General features: G+C 44.0%; 1 protein-coding gene across 6 annotated transcripts in view; it reads left to right on the top strand.

Annotated features, from left to right (window-relative positions):
- tex2 (testis expressed 2) overlaps window positions 1-15,919 on the top strand; it is a 132,654-nt gene extending 116,735 nt beyond the window's left edge. For 4 of the 6 annotated variants that reach the window (XM_038777914.1, XM_038777916.1, XM_038777913.1 and 1 more), the window contains 4 exons: window positions 2,207-2,332; window positions 4,920-5,129; window positions 9,857-9,977; window positions 13,361-15,919. In XM_038777914.1, coding sequence (XP_038633842.1) covers window positions 2,207-2,332; window positions 4,920-5,129; window positions 9,857-9,977; window positions 13,361-13,486 — 583 coding nt within the window. In that variant the 3' untranslated portion in view covers window positions 13,487-15,919. Of the gene's footprint in view, window positions 1-2,206; window positions 2,333-4,919; window positions 5,130-9,856; window positions 9,978-13,360 lie in introns of those variants that run through there. The other 2 variants (XM_038777917.1, XM_038777919.1) reach the window with 2 other exon arrangements.
- The last annotated feature ends 2,024 nt before the right edge of the window (window positions 15,920-17,943 follow it).

The following is a 17,943-nucleotide window of genomic DNA, read 5'->3' as shown; positions in this document are numbered from 1 at the left end:
TGCTTGTTTCCCTTTACGAGGGCCAGAGGATAATTTGCAAGCACAACGGTAGACTGCCGTAGAGGTTTCTGAAAACATCAACCAATTTCTGATTTCTGTCATCCCATTTCTCTTCACCCTCAGAAACTGGGACTAATAAAGCCTCCAACCTCAAATGTTCCATATTACCTATGTTTTCTGGTTTATTTAGTAAAAAATATTCAATCGCACCCAGTGGAACAGATTTTGGCCATAAGGCAATGTCTTCAGGGTGGGTTTCTTACCTCGCCTCAACAGAAGAAATATCGTGTCGTCCAGTGTCATTTCAGATTCCACTTCAACTTTTTCAGGCAATGTTGTTTTTCCAGAAATCAGCAAGTCTCAAGTCTTCAGATAATTCACCCATACCTTTGGTGGATGAGGGTGAATGTTCAGTTTGTGCACTGTTTAAAACTTCCAACTTTTAAAGTAAAATGACAAAAACTGTCTTTTTGCCTAGCTTCGTCCTCTTGCCTCGCATTCAATTTTCTGCAATTTTAAAAGCCAGATTCATGGCTTTGCTTCATATTAACTCCTCTTTCTTGATTTTAATGAATATGAATTTTCTGAAAGAGCTGGCGTTTTATGAGCTCCTCGGCCCTGGTGGAATCAAGTCACCTCCTGCCCCCCTCGGCAACCTCTCCTTGCTGCTGGTTTAGGCTGCCTGGATATGGCCTCACTTGCCCAGCCCTCCTCAGCCTTGACCTGAGAGTTGAGTCAACCCCCCCGCTCCCCTCGACGACCAGCGCATCACACTCACCTCACTCGACAGTCTCACCTCGTTGCTGGCTGCCTGGCTATGGCCTTGCCTACTTAGTCCTCTCCATCCCTAGGCTTAGGGTTGAGTGAACCCTGCTCCCCTTGTGACTTCTCCTGCCCAGCCTTCCTCAGCCCTGAGGGGCGGTGGGTTTGAGTCGTCCCCCGTCCCCCCTCCTACTCACGACAGTGACCAGCACCTCGCCTCACTTGAAGACCTCACCTCGCTGCTGGCTATGACCTTCCCTCCTCAGCCCTGAGGGGCGGGGGGTTTGAGTCGTCCCCCGTCCCCTCTGCTCCCCACAGCGACCAGCACCTCGCCTCGCTTGAAGACCTCACCTCGCTGCTGGCTATGGCCTTCCCTCCTCAGCCCTGAGGGGCGGGGGGTTTGAGTCGTCCCCCGTCCCCTCTGCTCCCCATAGCGACCAGCACCTCGCCTCGCTTGAAGACCTCACCTCGCTGCTGGCTATGGCCTTCCCTCCTCAGCCCTGGGTCGAAGTTGAGAAACCTGCTGCTTTTTTCATAAAAACACAGGAGATCTTTGCCACAACTGCTGCCTCTCTCCCTCCTAGTCACCTCAACAATTTCGGATCAGTACTTTTCCACTCTACAGAGACTCGACAGTCAGAGTCTGTTGATGCTCTGCATTGCTGACTAAAAGAGCCTTTCAGCAAAGGCAGCGCTATCAGGCTGTGGTTGGCACCCAAGAACAACTCACAGACACTGGCCAGCATGGCCGTTTCTTTCTCTCCGCCCCCCGGGCCAAATTGGTTGCGGTCCCAAGCCTAGGTATGGTGTGTGTAATTGTAAGTCTGCCTCTAGACGAGGTACTGATGGGCTGCTGCCGATTAAGGTTACCCCATGCGAGTCCAAAGATGTGCAGGTTAAGTGGATTGGCCATGCTAAATTGCCCTTAGTGTCCAAAAAGGTTAGACGGGTTATGGGGATAGGGTGGAGGTGTGGGCTTAGGTAGGGTGATCTTTCCATGGACCGGTGCAGACTCGATGTGCCAAATGGCCTCCTTCTGCACTGTAAATTCTATGATCTATGAGTGACAATCTTCGGAAGAATTATGTCAATGGAGGAAAGTTATGGGAGGAGAAAAGAAACAATACATCTTTAAAAATAATTTCTTTCAGTTTGAAAAAATGTGGTGATTTCTTTACAGGGAGCTCTCTATTTGCATGTTTTTTAAATACTAGGTTGGGTAGCTTCAGAAAATATAAATTTCCACCATTGTAGCAGTTGATAAACCTTTTGGGATCTAAATAAAATTCAGTTTTTGCAAGCAAAAAAAAATGTAGTTTTTATAATACTTTTTTAAGCTTTCCTCTGCATGATCCTAATTGATTTAATCTTTATAAAAGTACAATACGGAATAAGATGATTGTTTGAATCGGTTTTTCTTTCTCCTCCAATGCTCCTCGTATAGGAGTAGACCAAAAGCCTATTGTCTTGCTGATAGTGATGAGGAGTCCTCAAGTGCTGGATCTTCAGATGAAGAAGATGCACAAGATGTACTGGGAGGAGATAAGACATTGGCAGCAGCTGCAGAAGGGTATGAAGTACTTTATTGTACATTGTAAAGTAATTTAAGTGTGCATTTAATTGATCTAAATGTTTATTTTTGTCATTAACATAGAATAAGTTTATCTTTTATTCTAATTGTTTAGGTTTGAAATTGAGTCGAATTTTAAAACAATTGAAAGTCCGTTTAGCGATTATTACCGTAACACCACAATCCTAAACCAGGACGGGAATTATGGCTGGCTATGAAACATGTCTTTTAATAATGATTACAAAGCTTGGTGAATTAAGATTGAAAATAATATTAAAATCACTGAAATTCAGTGACATTTAACCAGACACCAGAAGTATTCTATACTAGTATATCTTTTGGAGAGTGAACACTACCCATCAAATTATTTATTTTATTAATTCCGTTGCTCTGAAGGAATTGCTGATTTTTCTTCCACAAATTAGAAGTGAGACATTTTTTGAACTGTGGGATGTTAAATATTTTTATTCTCCTCCTTTTTCACATTTTCTCCCAGATTTGCACGGATCAACAATAATCAGTAACGGATATAATGTCAGTCCCCATATCAACAACAACAATCCCATCCTCCCACCAACCCCCAAACAGCAGCCCGCATGTTAACATAAACAAATAACAGAAAGGAATCGAGAATCACCCATAGTCACCATTAGCACATACAGTCTCCCCCCCCCATTAATGTTCGATTTAGATTTAGAACAGTACAGCACAGAAATTGCCCGTAGTGTAAGGTTAATGGGGGGATTGTTGGATTACAGGTATACGGGTTACGTGGGTTTAAGTAGGGTGATCATTGCTCGGCACAACATCGAGGGCCGAAGGGCCTGTTCTGTGCTGTACTGTTCTATATCTATATCAGAACAGGCCCTTCGGCCCTCGATGTTGTGCCGAGCAATGATCACCCTTCTCAAACTCACGTATCCACCCTATACCCGTAACCCAACAACTCCCCCTTAACCTTACTTTTTAGGACACTACGGGCAATTTAGCATGGCCAATCCACCTAACCGGCACATCTTTGGACTGTGGGAGGAAACCGGAGCACCCGGAGGAAACGCACGCACACACGGGGAGGACGTGCAGACTCCGCACAGACAGTGACCCAGCCGGGAACCGAACCTGGGACCCTGGAGCTGTGAAGCATTGATGCTAACCACTATGCTACCGTGCTGCCCTGTTATCCAATTCTTGAAAGTGCATAATGAATAATGCCCATGAATTATAGAACCCCTCCATCCTTCCCCTCAGTTCAAACTTAACCTTCTCAAGAGTCAAGAATTCCAACAGGTCCCCCTGCCACGCCAGGGCAGAGGGTGGAGAAGTTTCTCACCATCCCAACAGGATCTGTCTTAGGGCGATCAACGAGGCGAAGGCTACAACATCTGCCTCCGCACCCGTGTCCAACCATGGCTGGTCCGACACCCTGAATATAGCCTCCCTGAGGCCCGGGTCCAGTTTCACGTGCATCACTTTCAAAATTACCCTAAAAACCTCCTTCCAGTAATCCTAATGAACGTGATTTAGGCGCCCCCCCCCCCCCCCCCCCCCCCCCACACAATGTTCACATACATCTTCTACCTCTTCAAAGAATCAGCTCATCCTCACCCTCGTGAGGTGTGCTCTATATACCACCTTCAGCTGCATCAGCCACAACCTCGCACGAGGTGGAGGCGTTCACTCTCCAGAGCACCTCACACTAGAACCCCTCCTCCATACCCTCTCCCAACTCTATAACTTTGGGATATTGGATAGCTTTAAAACAATTTAGCATATCTTGTTTGTTCAAATACATTTACTTTCTCTTCTCCTTGCCCCATGTATTGCTTTGAACTGAGATTGAAAGGAGGCAGCCTGTCCTGCAACACTGTGAGCAGCTGTTGGATGGCGTACTGCCAGAACAACAACCTTCTCTACCCCCACATCCCCCAAACACGCGCACCGTTTGGTGGAAGTGAGAAAGTTTTATGTGAAACATTTGAGCAACAAACCCCAAACCCTGCCTTTCCAAAGCAGTGTATGCTTTCTACCTATCTTACAATGTGTAATAAGATCCTGGATAAGATGTTTAGGTTTCTGATTACGGTAATATGATTTGCTCTATGTGGACCATGGTAGCATCCTATTTCTCTTAATAAAGGTGATTATGGTTGCAGAAAACATTGGTAATGGTACACCTGCATCCTCATAATAACACTAATGTTTATGTGCTGTAATAGTTTACACTCCACAGTACCAACCGACTGCTGCGTTTCCAAATCCTGCTGAAAGGTGTAAATTTATTCGATTTTGCTAGTTTTAAAACAGTCAGTACAGGTGTACTAGAGATACATTCTCAGTTTGTTTGAGTTAAAGGCGTACACGAACTTCAACATTCATGGTGTACTTTATTTGCTTTTTCAACATAATTCTGCACCATCAGTAATTCATCAACACAATTGAATTTCAGAATTAATCTGTGAAGATGCCATGAATATTTAATGCATGAGAAAACCATTACTTAGAAATGTCCATTACCCATGGAATTAAACAAAACGTAAATGCGTAGAATGTTCAATGACAAGAATTATTAACTATTTTCCACCTGCAGATACGTGGGAGGACATCGACCAAGCAAGATAATGAGACTTGTGGATAAGATTACAAAGTCAAAATATTTCCAGAAAGCCACAGAAACAGAATTTATTAAGAAGAAAATTGAAGAGGTCTCGAATACACCACTGCTGTTAACAGTAGAGGTTCAGGAGTGTAAAGGAACACTAGCTGTGAATATTCCACCACCACCTACTGACAGAATATGGTACGGGCAGGCTGTTACAAATTTCAATGGAATTGCACTCTGGTTCTGCAAAGCTTAAAATACAATTTTATAGGCAGTTGTCCACTACTTTGTTAACCCAACAGCGTGAAGTATTTTAGGCATTTTTGAAGTGTTGGGATCGCTAAATATGTAAGAAAACATAGGTTGCCATTTCCTTTTGCCTGCTGTACAATGTGGGACTTCATTCATTACTGACATGCCTAAATCCTTTGTTTAATATAATTTTATATAGAAGCTGGATTTGTATTATTCCTATTCCTAACTGGAATGCTTCATCGGAGGGAGGGAAATGCAATGCTGCTTTTAATGTTTTATTCATTCATGAGATATAGATGACACTGGCAAGGATAATATTTATCGCTCATCCTGAATAATAGGGGAGGTGACCAGAAACCCAGAGTAAGGCTCTGGGGATCTGGGTTCGAATGCGGCCACTCCAGATGGTGAAATTTGAATTCAATAAATATCTGGAATTAAAAGTCTAAAGATGACCATGAATTCATTGTCGATTGTCGTAAAAACCCATCTGGTTCACTAATGTCCTTTAGGGAAGGAAATCTGCCATCCTTACCTGGTCTGACCTACATGTGACTCCAGACCCACAGCAATGTGGTTGACTCTTAACTGCCCCCTCGAGGGCAATTAGGGATGGGCAATAAATGTTGCCCCCAGCGACGCCCATGTCCCATGAACAAATATTTTAAAAATCATTTTTATTATTTGATTGGAGTGGATTTGTTTACTGTCAGGTGTACTGAGGTACAGTGCAAAGTATTGTTCTGCGTACATTTCATTCCCTACATGAAAAGAAAAAACATAGGCAAAACATAAAATACACAATGTAAATATATAAACACAGGCATTGGGTGAAGCATACAGGAGTGCAGTTCTACTCAATAGAGAACATGTGTGAAGGGATCAGATCAATCCATAAGAGGGTCGTTTAGCAGTCTGGTAACGGCGGGGAAGAAGCTGTTTTTGAGTCTGTTCGTGCATGTTCTCAGACTTTTGTATCTCCTGCCTGTTGGAAGAAGTTGTAAGAATGAATAAGCCGGGTGGGAGGGGTGTTTGACGATGCTGCCCTCTTTTCCAAGGCAGCAGGAGGTGTAGATGGAGTAAGTGGTTTGTGTGATGGACTGGGCTGTGTTCAGACTCTCTGTAGTTTCTTACGGGTTTGGGCCGAGCAGTTGCCATACCAGGCTGTGATGCAGCCAGATAGGATGCGTTATATGGTGCATCTGTAAAAGTTGGTAAGAGCCAATGTGGACATGCCGAATTTCTTTAGTATCCTGGGAAAGTATAGGCGCTGTTGTGTTTACTTGATCATAGCGTCGATGTGGGTGGACCAGGACAGATTGTTGATGTGCACACCTAGGAATTTGGAGCTGTCAACCATCCACTGACTCCAAGCAATCATGTAGGAGCTATTCTGTTTCCTTGGACCAGCACTGCACGATCATCTTAACCGGATTCTCCCGCTTAAGTTTCTGCCTGTATGCCGGGAGAAGGGGAACTGTCTTATGGTCCAAATTTCCCAAATGCGGTCGGGGGATGGAACGGTAGGCGCCCTTGATTTTTGTGTAGCAGTGGTCGAGGGTATTGTCGCCCCTGGTGGGACAGGAGATGTGGAATTTTGCCAGTACACTCTTGAGGTTGGCCTTGTTGAAGTATCCAACCACAATGAACAAGGCCTCAGGGTGTTCTGTTTCATTGTTATTTATAACTGTACAATTCGTCCAGCGCTGCCTTCACTTCTGCCTGGGGTGGGATGTAGACCGCTGTAATAATGGCTGAAGTGAACTCCCGTGGAAGGTTGTAGGGGCGGCACTTCAAGGTCAGGTATTCCTGGTCTGGGGAGCAGTGGGTCACCATGGTTGCCACATCCGAGCACTACAAAAAGTTGATGAGGAGGCAAGCCCCTACACACTTTGCTTTGCCTGATGACACCGTGCGGTCTGTCCAGTGAATTGAGAAGCCTTCAGGTTGTATGGCACAGTCCGATGAGGCAGGGGTGAGCCATGTTTCTGTGAAACAGAGCACACAGCAACCTCTTACTTCCCTCTGAGAGGTAAGTCTCAGAGTTAAGTTCATCCAGCTTGTTTTCGATCGCTTGGAAGTTTGCCAAGAGTATGCTGGGGAGAGGAGTCTTGAAACCACGTGGCTTTAGTCTCACCTGCGTTTCCCTCGATTCCTTGGCGGCTGGTTCTGGATGGTCCCGGGATCCGATGGGAGAAGTCTGACGTTGTGGAAGGTAGGTGGTTGCGTCTGGAGGGAGCTGAGCTGCTGGTTTTGTTTTCAGGGTCGTGTCTGGCAGGGTCTTGGGCACTGGTTGCGATTTTGGGGTTGGAACCTGGCGTTCTGAGAGGATGGGTCTACCTTGCGGCACGTTTGGGTCCTTGCGTGGGGTCGCCGCTGCTTTGGGCGTTTTTTAATCCGGTTTGGGTTGCAGGCAGGGGCTTCCTGGGTCAGGTTGGGTGGTTCCCATGTTCTGTTCCAGCGTTGGTGGTCTGGTCGGGCGCTTCTGGAGTCAAGTCTTGGAGTAGGCCTGGTCGGACCTCCACATGGATTCTTCCTTCCATCCTCCGGTAAGTCGGTTTGCTGGGCAGGCCTCTCTGGGTCGGGTCGCGGGGTGGGCCTCTCCGGGTCGGGCTGGGTTTTGTGGTCGTGTACCGTGTTTGGTGATCCGGCAGCTGGATTGGCAGTCAGGGGGCTGCCTTCAGTTCTTCGGCCGGGTCGGGTCCTCCTAGGGCTGAGTCGGGTCCAAGACGGGGTCGGAATTCCGGTTTGGACCTTGTCAACTTCCAGGTCGAGTCGTTGGAGGAGTCCTGCCAGGTCGGGTCATGTGATCCAGTCCACGGGCCTCTGAGGATCTTCAAATCTGCAAGAGAACATAAAAGAGAAAGATTAGTGTTAGAATTAAGTTTAAAGAGATTATAGGAGATGTAAGAAGAGGGTCTGTGTGAGAGAGCTCACAGAGTCTCCATGCTTCCACAAGTGTCACAAGTAGGCTTACATTAACACTGCAATGAAATTATTGTGAAAAACCCCAAGCGCCACATTCCAGAGCCTGTTCGGGTACACAGAAGGAGAATTCAGAATGTCCAATTCAACTAACAGCATGTCTTTCAGGACCTCAGGAATTACCCGTAGGAAGATAGGGTGAGCTGCCATGCCACCGTGAACCATTGTAGCAGTTGTTGATACAACGGAGTGGCTTGCTCAGACATTTCAGAGGGCAGTTAAGAGGGGGTCTGGAATAGGGTGGCACAGTGGTTAGCACTGCTGCCTAGGGCACTGGGACCTGGGTTCGAATCCTGACCCTGAGTCACTGTCTGTGTGGAGTTTGCACATTCTCCCCATGTCTGCGTGGGTTTCACCCCCCACAACCCAAAGCTAGGCAGGTGGATTAGTCACGCTAAATTGCCTCTTAATTGGGGGGGGAAAAAATAATTGGGTACTCTAAATTTATATTTTAAAAAAAGAATGGGTCTGGAATCAAAAAGGCCTTAACATCAAGTACACAAAACAGTTGGGAAAGCAAATGGTATGTTGAACACTGAGATTGTCAGATCAAGGAAGCAAGAGATAGGGCAGGAAAGTGGAGATGGTGTTGAAAATCAGACATGATCTCATTGAATGAGCAGAGCAGGTTCAAGGAACATGATGGCCACATCCCCTATTTCTTTCTTTCTTTATATTTCACATACTGATGGTGGAGGCAGACAATAGATGTCGCTATCATGGTGGGGAGAGTACAGATATTGGTATCATGGGAGACATGGTTGCGGATTCCGGTGATGTGGGGAGGAGGTTTTCAGATGGTGGCATCGTGAGGGGGAGGTTTTCACATGGTGGCATCGTGAGGGGGAGGTTTTCAGATGGTGGCATTGTGAGGGGGAGGTTTTCACATGGTGGCATCGTGAGGGGGAGGTTTTCAGATGGCGGCATCGTGAGGGGGAGGTTTTCACATGGTGGCATCGTGAGGGGGAGGTTTTCACATGGTGGCATTGTGAGGGGGAGGTTTTCAGATGGTGGCATCATGAGGGGGAGGTTTTCAGATGGTGCCATCATTAGGGGGAGGTTTTCAGATGGTGGCATCATGAGGGGGAGGTTTTCAGATGGTGGCATCGTGAGGGGGAGGTTTTCACATGGTGGCATTGTGAGGGGGAGGTTTTCACATGGTGCCATCGTTAGGGGGAAGTTTTCAGATGGTGGCATCATGAGGGGGAGGTTTTCAGATGGCGGCATCGTGAGGGGGAGGTTTTCACATGTCGGCATCGTGAGGGGGAGGTTTCAGATGGCGGCATCGTGAGGGGGAGGTTTTCAGATGGTGGCATCGTGAGGGGGAGGTTTTCAGATGGCGGCATCGTGAGGGGGAGGTTATCACATGACGGCATCGTGAGGAAGAGGTTTGCGGATGCTGGCACCGGTTTGGCATGGGTGGGAATGGAATTGCCTGGTAAAGCTGGAAGTTTAAACTTTTGTTATGAATTATGGGATAAGTTTGCAAAGTAAGTGCCTGTTTAACTTGAGCCTTATCAGTATATTAGCTGAAGTACATTTCTCTTTGTGTTAATTGTTGTTGTGGCCTGTTGCTTTTTTGTGGATTTAAGTTTCTGCAATGCTGATAAATCCATTAGCTGGTTTAGTATTTTCCGTTAAAGTTCCTGAAGTTGTCTGATGCGATGTGTAATTCTTGTTCAAAGGTATGGTTTCCGAAGACCACCACACCTAGAGTTAAAAGCTCGGCCCAAATTAGGTGAGCGTGAAGTCACTTTTGCACATGTAACTGACTGGATTGAAAAGAAACTTGAACAAGAGTTCCAGGTAAGAAAACTTTTTAAAATTCATTTTTATGAGATGTGGCTAGGTCAATATTTGTTGCCCATCCCTAATTTCCCTTGAGAAGGTGTTGGTGAGCTGCCTTCTTGAACCACTGCAGTCCATGTGGTGTAGATACAGTGCTGTTATGGAGGGAGTTCCAGGATTTTGACCCAAAGGCAGCGGAGGAAGGGCGATAAATTTCCAAGTCAGGATGGTGGATGGCTTGCAGGGGAACTTGCAGGTGGCGTTCCCAGGTGTCTGCGGCCCTTGTCTTCGATGCTAATGGTTGTTGGTTTGGAAGGTGCAGCCTATGGATCCTTGGTGAGTTCCTGCAGCACATCTTGTAGATACACTGCTGCTACTGTGCGTTGGTGATGGAGGGAGTTGATGTTTGTGGAAGGAGTGCCAATCAAGTATGCTGCTTTGTCCTGGATGGTGTGGCGTCTAGAGTGTTATTGGAGCTGCACCCATCCAGGCAAGTGGGAAGTATCCCATCACACTCCTGATTTGTGCCTTGTAGGTGGTGGACAGGCTTTGGGAAGTTAGGAGGTGAGTTACTCGCTGCAGGATTCCTAGCCTCTGTCCTGCTCTTGTACCTCAGTATTTATATGGCTAGTCCAGTTCAGTTTCTGGTCAATGTTAACCACCGGTATGTTGATAGCGGGGGAATTCAGTGATGGTAATGTCATTGAATGTCAAGGTGAGATGGTTTGACTGACTTTTTGGAGATGGTCAATTCTCAGTTCATGCCATTATCCCCAATCCCATGCGGTTTAACTTTGCACACTATCCTTTTATGTGGGACTGCATAAAAGCTTTTTAAAAATCTAAATACATCACATCAGATCAAATACATAACAACCAACATATCTACTATTTCCATGGCCAGCTCCTTTAGTAGATTATTAGGGCCTCGGGATTTATTGATTCCAGAGATGAGGGGTTTGTCGTATGAAGAGAGATTGAACAGTTGAGGCCTATACTCTCGAGAGTTTAGAAGAATGAAGTGAGATCAAATTGAGGTATACAAGATGATGGATAAAGCAGACGTGAAGCGGATGCTTCCTCTTGTGGGGCAACATAGTCTTAGGAAAAGAGGAAGCAAATTTAAAACCGAGTTGAGGAGAAACTACTTCTCAATCTCTCTTCATACGACAAACCCCTCATCTCTGGAATCAATAAATCCCGAGGCCCTAATAATCTACACCCCAGGGTACTAAAGAGTTGGCCATGGAAATAGTAGATATGTTGGTTGTTACTTTCCAAAATTCTATAGATTCTGGAACATACCCAGCAGATTGGAGGGTGGCGAATATAACCCAGCTATTTAAAACAGGAGGAAGAAAACTGGGAATTACAAACCTTTCAGTCCCATTGATTTCTCCAGCACGCTTTTTGGTAATACTTATTTCTTTCAATTCCTCATTCTCACTACTGTCTTGATTCCTTACCATTTCTGTGAATTTACTTGTGTCTTCCCCCATGAAGATTGAACTAAAATAGTTCATAAGATATAGGAGCAGAATTAGGCCATTCAGCCCATCGGGTCTGTTCCACCATTCGATCATGGCTGAGCTCATCCTGGCCTCAACTCCACCATCCTGCCCGTTCTCCATAACCCTTCAGCCCCTTACCAGTTAAATATTTGTCTAACTCCTCCTTAAATTTACTCACTGTCCCAGCATCCACTGCACTCTGGGGGTAATGAATTCCACAGATTCACAGCCCTTTGGGAGAAGTAGTTTCTCCTCAACTCCGTTTTAAATTTGCTTCCTCTTTTCCTAAGACTATGACCTCTTGTTCTAGATTGCCCCACAAGAAGAAGCATCCGCTTCACGTCTGCTTTATCCATCATCTTGTATACCTCAATTTGATCTCACTTCATTCTTCTAAACTCTCGAGAGTATAGGCCTCAACTGTTCAATCTCTCTTCATACAACAAACCCCTCCTCTCTGGAATCAACCTAGTTGTTCTTTGTTCTCCATAATAAATTATCCTGTTTTAGACTGTAAGGAACCTACATTTATATTCACTAATCTTTTACTTTTTTACATAGTTCGAAAATCTTTTACAGTCTGCTTTTATGTTGGTTGCAAGTTGAATCTCAAACTCTGTTTTTCTTCTCAATCTCCTTGTCCTCTTTTACAGAATTCTGAACTGCTACTAATCCTCATGCTTGCTACTTGTTCTAGCAACTTAAATGTTTCCTCTTTGGGTCTAATACTATCCATAATTTATTTTCTAAGTCGTGGTTGGGCTTTTTTCTTGTGTTTTTGCAGCAGAAAGGAATGTATAACTGTTGCAATGCATACATTCATTCCTAAAAGCAAATCTTGTCACACTCCAGGAATTCATCTGCCATAGCTAATTTGGTTAGCCCAATCTTTCTATAGATTAAGTCACCCATGATTACTGTAGCACAGGGGTGGGCAAACTTTTCCGTGCAAGGGCCACATTCAGAAATTCACAATTCACAAAGGGCCGCATAGTATATTAAGTAAAATAATTACTTCACCCGGTTATGATTCTGGGCGCCTCATATAGAACATAGGACAGTACAGCACAGAACAGACCCTTCGGCCCTCGACGTTGTGCCGAGCAATGATCACCCTACTCAAGTCAACGTATCCACCCTATACCAGTAAGTAACCCAACAGCCCCCCCCCCCCCCCCCCCCCCCATTAACCTTAAAAAAAAAATTTTAAAAATAAAAAAAAAAAAATTTTTTTTTTAATGACTTGGTGGGCCGCAGAAATACCTTTGGCGGGCCGCATGCGGCCCGCGGGCCGTAGTTTGCCCACCCCTGCTGTAGCACCTTTATTACACGTATCTCTAACTTCCTATTCAATGCCATCCCCTACTTTTACCACTACTGTTTAGAGGCCCATTGATAACTCCCACCACTGCTTACCTCCCCGTGTTGCTTCTTCACTCCCAGACTGATTGTACATCTAGAGTTTCTGAACAAATATCCTCTTTCACTATTGCATTGATTTCATCCTGAACTAAACGCTGCACCACCTGTTTCCATTTTGCCCGTCCTTCCTAAATATCGAATCCCCTTGGATATTCAGTTCCCAGCCTTTGTCAGCCTCCAGTAATTGCAATCATATTGTACCTGTGTATACCAAGTTTCGGTGTTAATTCGTCTACCTTATTCCAAATTCTCCTGTCATTCAGATGCAGAATCTTTCGACATGTCCGTTTAACATTTTTACACACTTTTTTTGTACTATGGCCCTATTTGCTGCTAGCCCTCGTTTCTTCTGTCTTCCCCACTTCACATTGAGGTGACATTGGATACTTCTAAATGTGCATAGCACTGTGATGGACATTGGAGTGTTAATAGAATTCTAACAGTTCAATTTCTTATTGAATTTTGCAGAAGATTTTCGTTATGCCAAATATGGATGATGTGTATGTTCCAATAATGCATTCTGCCATGGACCCACGTTCATCCACAGTGTGGCCTTTAAGGGAGACACCAACAGATGTTGCTGAACGACTGTGATGTACGAAAGTTTTATGTTTACAGTATTATGAAGTTGCTGTTCATGTGCTTTCAGCTGTACCATCTGTCTTTTGGACCATTCGTACCACTCTTCTTTCCAGGAATACTTGCAATTTGTTGTACTCAGTATGTGCAGTTTGCTGAGTGTATGACTCTCTCTCTCTCTTTATGTATATTGTTAACAGCTAATACTGTTATAACCCATTTATCACCTAGGCCATTCCAAGAAAATAAAAGCCCAGACATATATTTGTAATTGTACTTGTAAATGACTTGTTTGCCCCAAAATGCTTCAGTTGAGCCAGGTTCTCATAGGTCTGAGAGACGATTTCAGATAAATGAATGGTTGCCTGATGCAGCTGCAGAATGGATGCATGATTGCCTTGTTGGGTCTGAGTATTTATAAAGTACAGTATAACGCATCACTAAAATGACAAAGCTGGTCTATAATTGCTAATTTTATGTAAATTGCACTTGGATACTTGCAGCTCATTGCTTTGTGGTGATTTATCATTAGAAGTGTATTTGCAACTGCATCCTCTTTTATTGACTAATGGGTTCTGCTGACCGTCTGCACACAAAGTCTGGTAAGTTTGCATCTGCAAGCAAGATCAATGTCCCTTTTATCTGGATGGTAATTTATAGATTGTGTGGTAAATTAATTTGCACAACTTACATTTTACTGTTCATTCAATGCACATTATAAATTGACACATCCTTTTTGCCCAATTCAGGAGTAATTTAGCTGCACATTTCTTCAACTCTTTGACATCTCCCTATTAGTTCACATGATCAAAAATAACATGATCACCAGCTCCTGAAAGAATCCACTTTTGCTTGGTGTGTCTGTGCAAGAGGGAGGAATTATAGGATTATGTGACAACCACTGTGATAAATAATATAAAAGTATATTTTTCAAGTTTTACATTTATGGTTTATAAAAAGTGTTACAATTCCTTAAAAATGTTGTAATGTATAGAACAGTGCTATTAACCACTGCAGATTACATTTCTGTGACCTGGCAGTGATATCACAAACTTAATCCTTAGAGGATACAGTAAGAGTGCTCTACATAATAGTGGATGGTATTTAAGAGCAAGGCACTTAGTTCTAGTAGGGTTTTCCCCCCTCACAATCATTCTAGTGCATGGTAGAAATATCTCAACGGAGACCGGTCCCTCATAAATATAAACGGAGTCAGAATTTTCATATAAGAAAGCATGTTAAGTAGCATCAGACCACTTATTCCAATTTTTGTGAAATTAGTTTTTTTTAAAAACTCAACTACTTTTATAGCATTGTTAGGGCTTGTTAAAATGTGTCCTTCACTGACAGACGAACATGTTCAGTAATTGGCCAATCACAACTCTTAACTAATCACAATGGATCTACTGTTTGGTGGTGTAGTTTGCAAAATATGAGCAAATGATGTGAGGCTCTTGCTGCTTCTGTAATTGAGAAGGCACTTTCTTTGCAAAATTTTATGGGTTCACATTAAAAGCTTTCACTTTTTTTTAAATTACTGGAAATAACTAATGAAGAAGCTCCGGGTAGCAGTTTTTCTGAATGAAGGAAGGGGAAGGTATAGAAATGTTGCATAAGGAAATCTGTCATGTAGGCCAACTCAAAATGTCAGTTTTGTTTTAAAACCAGGTTTTCTCTAGATTCCCTACAGTGAGAAAATGGATGTCCATCCTGAGCCTTTATTTTGTATGTGATGTTTCTATATAAGGTCTGCTGAAATTTCAATGTTACTTGTGCTTCGGTGCCACTATGCTATTGGCTATTATAATTTGTCTTTTCTGTATATTTTGTCCCCATATATTTCTTGAGCCATGAGTTTCACCACAGCAGGCATTCAACTTGTGTGTAAATTGCCATTCACTACATGAATTGCAAATAGATAATTGAAGACTATAGTGTGAAGGATTTAACAAATCGTCTTTCAAGATGACGTTTCTATGAGAATGTTGATAACTATTTGCAGAATGTTTAATTAAAGCTAAGTAATATATTTTAAGATGTGTATAAAGTTGTTTTTTAATTTTATACATTTGTTTTAATTTAGGCCTGTAGGTGCAATATTGTATTTTGTTTCAATCTAATACAAGGGGTGTGATGGCCACAACACAATTTGACTGCATTCCAGTCTTAACCCACATTCTTGCTCTCCTCTACTCACTTTTCATGGGCAATATTTGCCTGCTGGAAAAAAAATCTTTGCATGTCTCGTTGTAGTCAGGCCCTGAATTAAGTGCGACCTGAATTAAGTGTGCAATAATGAATTATGAGTCTATGGACTAAATGCACTATACATAACCCAAATTAAAGAAAAATTCTTATAAATTGTCATATTGTACTTCACATAATCAAATTAACATTGTGAAGGACTGGCTTGCTATGTTTTATTTAATAAATTCTTCAGTCTAACAACTTGTGTGGTTTGTTATTTGTGTCACCAAGGTAATTAGTATTACAGTTACACATGGGCCAAAAGAAGTGGCCATTGCTACTTGGAATTCTTGGCATCTGAATTCCTGACTGGATATGCATTATCGCAATCTTCAGAATGGGGTGCTTTAGCTGTTTAAAGTTCTGAGTTCCTCATCTATTTTCGATTTCAACAGAGTACCAATTCTTTTTTTCCAATGAAGGGGCAATTTAGTGTGGCCAATCCACCTACCCTGCACATCTTTGGGTTGTGGGAGTTAGACCCACGCAGACACAGAGGCTAGCATGAGTTGAAGGATTATAAGGCGTTCCTTCATTCTGCAAGGAGAGTCCGGGACAGCCAGCTAGTTTGTTTTTAATGGTGAAGTCAACCAGTGGAGGTGGCGATCTTCTGGTTTACCTTTGCAGAAGAATGAAAAAAAATGAAAATCGCTTATTGTCACGAGTAGGCTTCAATGAAGTTACTGTGAAAAGCCCCTAGTCGCCACATTCCGGCGCCTGTCCGGGGAGGCTGGTACGGGTATCGAACCGTGCTGCTGGCCTGCTTGGTCTGCTTTAAAAGCCAGCGATTTAGCTCAGTGAGCTAAACCAGCCCCTGGTTTGTATAATTGAGTTGGCATTCCTTGCCCTCTGGGCCTCGCTTGGAGCATTGTTGTCAGTGTGGAAATGCCTGAGCTCCCGTGCAATGCTAACAGTCACCATTCTGGTCCGTCACAGTTAGGGTTGTCCATGAGGATCATGATATTCCAGGTCTTGAGCTTTATTTTAAGGGCTGGAAGGCGCCTGTGCATGAGTTTTTTTTATGTGGAATGGCCATTGCACACCAGCTACCACAAAGGCTAGACGGAGCAGAGCCTTAACTCGATCTGAACTCTTCATGGCCAAACTTTTGGTCAGCTGACACATCTTTTGGTGTCATACTTTGTTTTATGATGTGCCTTGGGGCATTCCATTGCATTAAAGGTGTTACATAAATGTAAATTGTTCATCCACCTCACACTTTCGGCAATGAATTTAATTTGCCATGTATCTGCACAATACACCAACCACTCTTGTCTATGTCCTCAAAGATTATTGTTGTTATACTGTGTTATGATTATGCATCTTCTTATTTAAATCCATTGCTGATGTCATCTGTAAGTGCTGTAGGGCAGCACAGGGGTTAGCACTGCTCTCATGGCACTGAGGACCCGGGTTCGACCCCAGCCCCGGGCCGCGTCAGTGTGGAGTTTGCACATTCTCCTCTGTGTCTGTGTGGGTCTCACCTTAAAATCAAAGATGTGCAAGGTAGGTGGATTGGCTATGCTAAATTGCCCCTTAATTGGGGGGGAAAAAGGAATTGGGTACTTTAAATTTATTTTTTTTAAAGTGCTGTGACGTAATTAATTGTTGTTACCTGTGTATATTCGTATTTAACTGCTGTTAGTTATAATTCTATTCTGTTACTTTTAATTTGATGCTAAGTTAGCTGGTCCCAGCATCCGCACTGGAGGTTAGACGTGGGACTTTTAGCGGACAAGGTGTGCAGGTGGTTGAGGAAATATATTCAGAACTACCTGGAGGTCAATGACACGGGGGGAATTTCGGCAGCGGTGGTCTGGGAGGCATTGAAGCCATAGTTAGGGGGGGGGGGGGGCTGATCTCGATGCGGGCCCACAGGAAGAGGGTAGACAGGGCAGAGATGGACCGACTGGTAAAGGATATTACAGGTCGACAGGAGGTATGCGGAGACCACAGAGGTATGCGGAGACCACAGAGGTAGAGTTCGGCATGTTAACCACCGGAAGGGCGGTAGAGCAGCTGAGAAAGGTGAGGAGGGCGATTTATGAGCATGGAGAGAGGCCAGCAGAATGCTTGCACATCAGCTTAGAAAGAGAGACCAGCCAGGGAGATGGGGAAAGTAAAGGATGGAGATGGGAGTCTGATGGGAAAATCAGCAGGGGGTGAATAAGGTGTTTAAGGAGTTTTATAGTCGGCTGTACAGGTCGGAACCCCCACCGGGGCTG

The sequence above is a fragment of the Scyliorhinus canicula genome, chromosome 18 (genome assembly GCF_902713615.1).
Source record: "Scyliorhinus canicula chromosome 18, sScyCan1.1, whole genome shotgun sequence".
Lineage (NCBI taxonomy): Eukaryota > Metazoa > Chordata > Chondrichthyes > Carcharhiniformes > Scyliorhinidae > Scyliorhinus > Scyliorhinus canicula.
This window is presented reverse-complemented; position numbering and strand designations above follow the sequence as displayed.